General features: G+C 54.2%; 1 protein-coding gene across 3 annotated transcripts in view; it reads left to right on the forward strand.

Annotated features, from left to right (window-relative positions):
* The window catches only part of Cacng7 (calcium voltage-gated channel auxiliary subunit gamma 7), a 16780-nt gene extending 10624 nt beyond the window's left edge, over positions 1–6156 (forward strand). For all 3 annotated transcript variants that reach the window (XM_063253262.1, XM_063253263.1, XM_003465456.5), the window contains 2 exons: positions 4171–4316; positions 4541–6156. In XM_063253262.1, the coding sequence (XP_063109332.1) occupies positions 4171–4316; positions 4541–4932 (538 nt within the window). In that variant the 3' untranslated portion in view covers positions 4933–6156. The remainder of the gene's footprint in view (positions 1–4170; positions 4317–4540) is intronic.
* Positions 6157–7325: the final 1169 nt, after the last annotated feature.

Genomic DNA, 7325 nt, shown 5'->3' on the forward strand with positions numbered 1-7325 from the left:
CTGGGTGTTTGATGGCTTCCTGGCCTAATATATTCCTCTTTCCCACATTTCCTGTAACCGGAAGGGATGCCTAGACCAGGGGCTCCGTGATATTTGGGCTAAACACAGTGGGTGACTTCTGTGTTGTGACCACATGGGCAGCAAGGCCTCGAGTCAGAGCTTGATGCCCTGGGGACGGTGACACTGAGCAGAGCTCCCCGTCGCTTGGTGGGCTGCACGCACACACACAGACAGGCAGCTCTGGGCACCTCGGGACAAATCTGCTTTGACAGTACTCATTTTTATTTTAGAAGAAAATGTACAGCTAGTGAAAAATCACAAAAGCAATATAATGAACTTGTAGCTGTCACCTGCCTGGACTGGTTTGTTAAACAGCTTGTCACATGGGCACCATCTCTGCACACGTATATGTACACATATGCATACACACGTGTACTTGCCCACACACACACAGGGACACATGGAAGGACCTGGATGTTGTCTGCAAACACTTCTACCTGATGGATTCAGTGAATGTCCAGCCACTTTGTTACTGAGCCACAGTACAAAACTTAAATTCAGGAGACTTAGTACAAGCAACACCTGAATCACAATCCTAGCTGTAAATTTCCGCAGGTACCAGGGCCGTCTTATTTCCTCTCAGTCCAGGAGACTGCATAGGGCCTTGCTTTGTATTTCTTACTCTACCTCTTTTTTTTTTTTTTTGGTCTTTTTCATTTTTATCGGTACCAGGGGTCGAACTCACGACTGTCTGCTTGCAAGGCAGGCGCTTATGCTGCTGAGCTAAATCCCCAGCCCTCTTTAGTCTCTTTTTGTCTTAAAAAATTATATTTATATATATTCTTCTTTAAAAGGAACAAGCCATGTGTAGGCTGAGATGCTTTACAGACAGGAAAGCCCACGCCATCCATCCATCCCGTCACAGTCCTCCACCATCCCCTTTCTCCCCACCTGGCCCCCTCCTGGGCAGCAGTGATACTTTCTCTTCCTTCTGGAGCTGGCTGTCCCCTCTCCTGTCCTTGCAGCATCACCAAGGGACAGCTCTTGACTCTGGTCATGACCTCCTTTGACTGGGCACACAACAGGAGTTGGCCACAGGAGGCCGCTCAGGCCCTAACCTCTTCTCAGCGTCCCAGGGAGGATCTCGGTGCTGTTTCTCCTTCCTGCCTGAGTTCTGTCGCCTTCTCCTGTGCCCTCTTGGCTTCCTTTATCACACAGCTCTCCCACATGGTTGCCAGGGTCTGGGTGCTCTTATAACCGAGGTACTGCCTGTGGCTACTGTCTGTCTGGGGCCCTGTGCCCGGCCCAGTCGCCCAGCCCTCTGGGCATCATGTCCAGGTGTTGACCCTGCGGCTCAGTGTGGGCAGTGACCCGCCAGCTCCCTGCTTCCGGCTCAGCCAACATGCCGCTAAGCTAAATCCCAGCCCCTCCGTTATATTTTTTGAGACAGAGTCTCATTGTGTAATCCAGGGTGGCCTGGAACTCACAGCCGTCCTCCTGCCTCAGCCTCCGGAGATTGAGGATTACAGGCCCACACCACCACATTTGGCAATGTTCTCAGTTTCCCTCCATCTTATTGAGCACATAAAAACACATACTCCCATCTTGTCCTTATTCGCACCTGCCTCCTAAAGACAACAGGCCCCGTTTCTTTCTTTCCTTTTCTGTGCCTTTGCAGAAGTGAGCAGATGTGCCTGTGTATTTTTATATACTCCTTTTTCTGCTGGGAAGGCAGCACACTATAGACCCTGGCATGGTAGCCCACAACTGTCATCTCACCAGTTGGGAGGCTGAGGCAGGGGAATCACTGTACACTAAGGCCAGCCTGAGCTACAAGAGACCCTGTCTCAAAAAACAGAAAGGTTGGGGCTGGGGATTTAGCTCAGCGGCATAAGCGCCTGCCTTACAAGCAGGCAGTCATGAGTTCGATCCCTGGTACCGATAAAAAAGAAAAAGACAAAAAAAAAAACCAGAAAGGTATCACACTGTGTGCTCTTCTGCATGTCACGTTTTGGTTATGTGGTAACCATAGGGAGCTATTGCCCAGCCTCCTCTAACTCTCATTTTGTAGTACCTGCTGCTCAGATCCCCCAGTCTGGACAGAGTCCCATCGGCACCACGTTTAGCTTGGCTGGGAGAGTTTTGTTTTGTTTAGCTTTATTTTAATGAATTAACTAACAGCTTGATTGATTTTTGAGCTCAGGTTTCCTCTGTAGCCCAGCCTGGCCTTGAACTCTAGGCGATCCTCCTGCTTCAGTCTCCCATGTGCCAGGATGACAGGTGTGCGCCATCGCACCTGGCTGCCTTGTTTGCTAAGCAGGGAGGTCCTAGGTCTGTGTTCCAGGTAGAGGGACAGCAGAGGCAAGAGGCTGAGGCAGGAATGCACTCAAGGCGTTCCAGGCGGAGGGAGGTTGGCAGGGCCTGGCCGTGCCAGCAGCAAGGGCCAGGAGGTCTACAGTTTGAGGAGCCAGGTACTGAGCATTTCTGCCTCAAGTGGCCGACCAGTCCTTGTGGTGCTTGGCTCTGCACAGACCACAGAAAGCCATCCTGGGCAACAGGTGAGCGAATGGGTGCGGGCGTGTGTCCACGACAGTTTTTAGCAAGCACAGAAGTCTGAAGTGCGAATATGGTTTTCGTTTGGTTATACTTTTAAAATTTAAAGTATGAGTCACATATCATACAGTTCACAGAACTCAGTGGTTTCCTGTAGCTTCACAAAGCTGTGCTCACTTCTTAGCTGATTTCAGTCACCTCCCAAAGGGACCACTCATTTTTTTTTTTGGCTTTTTCATTTTTATCGGTACTGGGGATCGAACTGATGACTGCTTGCTTGCAAGGCAGGCGCTTACGCCACTGAGCTAAATCCCCAGCCCTGGGACCACTCATTCTTTAACAGCTAGTCGACTCCCATCCATCCTCCTGGCTGGCCACTGCCCATCTGCTTCCGGTCTCCATGCACTGGCTCACTCCTGTGACTTCCCTGTGACAGTGTCACATCATTTGTGTTCCTTTGGATTTGTCTTTGTTTGCTGAGCTCAATTTTTAGGTCTGTCCCCGTGTGACGTAAATTAGTCTGCACTGGCTTTGCTGGCTGTACAATACCATGTCTCCTTTATCCACTCATCCGCTGGTGAAAGCTGGGGTTGTATACTTCTGGCTACTGTAATCAATGCTGTTACAAACATTCATGCACACATTTTTGTGGGAACACCTGTTCCAGTCTCTCAGGTGTGCCTTGTTGTGGAACTGCGGGGTCATATGGTAATTCTATCTTTAACACCTTGAAGGACTGCCAAATGAAACGGACACACTTTCTACAGGCTGCAGAACATTATTCCTCCTTTGATTTATTTCCCAGCCCTTTAATGATTAAAAGCCAGTCCTGGCTGGGGAGCCACACAGAGACAGAAAGTGTACTGGATTTAACACTGACCCCTGTGACAGTGGAAAGGATTTGAGTTTGTCCTGGGTGTAGGTCACTCCTCTGTAGGCTTTTTTTTTTTTTTTTTTTTTTTTTTGGCATTGGGGATTGAACTCAGGACCTCACTTTGGCCAAGGAGACACTGTTCCGATGAGCAACATCCCTGGCCCTCCTTTGTTGGATTCTGAGTCAGTAAACCTCAGAGCGGGCCTCTCGTTTCTTGGGTCTTCTGCTCTGGGGGCATGATTGCTGTTTAAGGCCAAATTCACCTTGAGAAAGTGATGTTTGCCTTTTGAAAATCTTGCCTCAGACCCCTTTTCCCCAAGCAGAGATAACGCTTGGCTCCTTCATGGTTGGCACGCAAGCCGTGCCTTGTGCAGACCGCATTACTGATGTCACTGAGATTAGTATCCAGGCGGCCCCGCCAGGCTTCATCCTCCACCCATAGGGCGTCACAGCTCTTGGTCTCCCTGCCAACACTACCTGGCTCCCAGAGGGTCTGCTTGTACCTTGGTCCTGTTGGGTCCTTCCTCTGTCCCACATCCTCCCTGGCTCCCTGAAGGCCTCGCCACCGAGGGTGGCTCTGAACTCCGCTTTCTTTTCCAGCTGCATTTCAGTGGCTGCTGCCCCCTCACAGCCCCATGGATGGACCAGCTCTGCGTGGGCACGACGAGGTGGGGGGGGCAATGGGCTAAGCCCTACCTCCCCCCATGCCTGAGTACCGCTCTGTTCTCTCTCTGTTCCCCTAGGCCTCTCCCTGGTGGTGGGCTTGGTTCTTTATATCTCCAGCATCAACGACGAGGTCATGAACCGGCCCAGCAGCTCAGAGCAGTATTTTCATTATCGCTACGGGTGGTCATTTGCTTTTGCTGCCTCCTCCTTTCTGCTCAAAGAGGTGAAGTCCTGGGCCCAGACCTGGAGTTGCAAGGGCAGGGACTAGCGCCCGAGCCCCACCCTGGGCGCAGAGGGAGGAGGGTGGGGCCTAGGCTCTGGGTTAGGCTCCAACTCCTGGAGTCCTGAAGAGGAGGGCACTGGGGATCCAAACTTCTGGGTGCTGGGTGCGCCCTGATTGCTGCACTCCGGGGTGACCGGGGACCTTGGCCTTGCTCTGCACCCTAGGGGGCCGGTGTGATGTCGGTGTACCTGTTCACCAAGCGCTACGCCGAGGAGGAGATGTACCGCCCGCATCCGGCATTCTACCGTCCTCGGCTCAGCGACTGCTCCGACTACTCTGGCCAGTTCCTGCAGCCAGAGGCCTGGCGCCGCGGCCGCAGCCCTTCGGACATCTCCAGCGACGTCTCCATCCAGATGACGCAGAACTATCCCCCAGCCATCAAGTACCCGGACCACCTGCACATCTCCACCTCGCCCTGCTGAGGCCCGCGAAGCCCCGCCCGCTGCACCTCGCCTTCCTCCTCTGCCCTCCGCGCCCCCGCCCTCCAGGGTGCCACGGCTCTGCAGCCCCTCACTCCCACCAAAGGGCGAAGGGCGCCAGGCAGCCCCATCACTGAAGGCCACGCCCACCCGCTACTTATTTGAATAGCTCTGCCCTTTCGAGGACGTTGCACCCTATCACTACAGGCCACGCCCACCACCTTCATTTCAATAGTCCCTCCCCCTTAGAGGGGCGGCACTGCTCCGCCCCTAAGCTACGCCCACCATCCTTTATTTCTGTAGCTCCTACCCTTTAGAGGGTGCTGTACTGCCCGATCACTAGGTCACGCCCACAATGCTTCATTTCAATAACTCCTCCCTTTTAGAGGATGCTGCACACCCGTCACTGCCTCATTTCAGTAGCCCCTCCCCTTTCTCAGTCTCTCCTCCTCATTGGTTCCTTCAACTTATCCTGTTATCCCTCCCCTTTCCCTTGCCCCTCCCTTCCCCGGCAATTCGCTCCTCTTGGTCCAAGAGCTCCGCTAGCCCAGTATCCTACACCTCCCACTTGATCGCTGGGGTACTGGGCTCGAGAGTGCTGTCGGCAGCCACCAGGAATGCCGATGGCCTTCTCCTCCCCTTCTGCCCCTCCTTGTGGCCCAGTACCGCTGGCCTGGGGTGCAGGGGCTGCAGGCCTGGGGGAAGCTGGATTGCTTTTCCTTCGCTCCCCTGGGACACCTCGTGCTGCCTCGCGGGCCAGGGTCTTCCGCCCACGCGGGAACCTGGTCTCCTGGGACTCAGAGGTCCCTTTCCTCCACCCACTCACCTTCCTCCCTGCACCCACTGGTCCGCAGCCCTGGAGCACCCAGCCATGCACCCCTAACGCAACGCTGGGCCAGGGGTGCCCGCCCCTCCCCCCTCGAGGCCCCGTCGAGGGAGGAAGGGGCAGTAGCGGGGGTCCACGCCCCCTCATCTCGGTCTTCCACTTTCTGGCACTTCTCCTCCCCGACTACCCCCTCCATTCCCTCCATCTCAGACCCGGATTCCGGCCTCTTTCAAAGCCCCACGCACCCCTTTGAACAGATGGAGGGAAGGGGAGGTCCCTAGACAATCGCCCTCCCCATCAAGGGCGGGGCGAGGTAGCACAGCGTCGTACACGGAAGCAGAAGGGCCCCCGGGGTGGGGGGAGGGCGGGGGGCCGGGGCTTTTAGTCTGCATCTGGGGGGACAGCAGTTAACCCGTCTCGCGCAGCGATTTTTAACGAGGCTGGGGGGAGGGGCACGGGGCGGGGGGCCTGGCTCTATTTACCGTGTATCATATGTAAATACCGACAGAAACTTCAATAAACTTTATTTCAAACACGTCTCTATCTGGATGGGGTGTGGGGACTGAGCACGGGGAGTCCAACTCCAGGTCTCCTACTCCTGCCGGCGAGGGGGCTTCAAAGGCCGCAGAAGAACGTTCGACGTGCTCCCCATCAGCGGTTATCACTATTACCCTCATTCATTGCTTCATTTAACTCTTCCCGAGAATTGATTTTTTTTTTTTCGGTCTTTTTGAGCCAGGGTCTCAATATGCACTTACTCATTTTGTAGCCAAGGCTGGTCTCGAACTCGGCTCGATCCTCCTGCCTCAGCTTCCCGAGTGCTGGGCTTACAGGCGTGCACCGACACACAAACAGCTAAATTGATTTGTTAGTATAGATGTGTGACAGCATTATGGGCGTCTGGGGAAATCGGTAGCTGGAATGTGGCTTCTGGATCGTTGCCGCCCTCCTGTGCTGAGCCCGTGCTCCACCCTGCAGAGCAGCAGTGCGGTCAAAGACTCATCCTGGGCACACGCAGAACCCAGGGCTCAGCTCACCGGAAGCCTGGTTCCAGACGCGAGCTGCGGGCACAGAGCAGCAGGTCTTTCTCCTGCTCTGCTCTGTCACCCATGGAGGAACAACTCCTGCCATTTGCTGCACAATTACCCCGTGCCAGACGGCTTCCTTCTGAACAGGAGGCCCTGCACACACACCCACAGGGCCCTGTTCTGGAGAGGGCGCTCTTTCCGAAGGGAGGGCGGCTGGAAGGGAAAGAGTTCACCTCGGCCGGGGAGATCCACCGCAGCCCCGATGTCTGAAGAGCCTATTGACCAGAAATTCTTTTTATTCTTATTTATTTCCTTCTTCACCGTGGGCAGCCCCTCCCTGCAATTGCCCTTGTCTAGATCTCCTTACTCCCTTAGAGGACAGGGCCAGAACCCCACCCCAGCTGGAAACGTTCCCACCACAGCCACACAGGGATGGAGGTACCCTAGGACTCAACCAGCCCATTTTATGAAGAGGAAACTGAAGCACAGAGAGTGAGGTCACCCAGCTGTGAAGGTGCACAACACACTCCATGCCCAGGCCAGGGTACTCCAGAGTCAACTTTATTAAGTGCTATATTTTACTATGACAGGTCTCATAATCACTCATCCTGTGACCTTGAGCAAGTTCCCTAATCTCTGAGGATTCACTTTCCTTTTCCGGGGAGAAAAAAAAAAA

The sequence above is a fragment of the Cavia porcellus genome, unplaced genomic scaffold (genome assembly GCF_034190915.1).
Source record: "Cavia porcellus strain 051 isolate PalLab524CR breed Dunkin Hartley unplaced genomic scaffold, mCavPor4.1 scaffold_7, whole genome shotgun sequence".
NCBI lineage: Eukaryota > Metazoa > Chordata > Mammalia > Rodentia > Caviidae > Cavia > Cavia porcellus.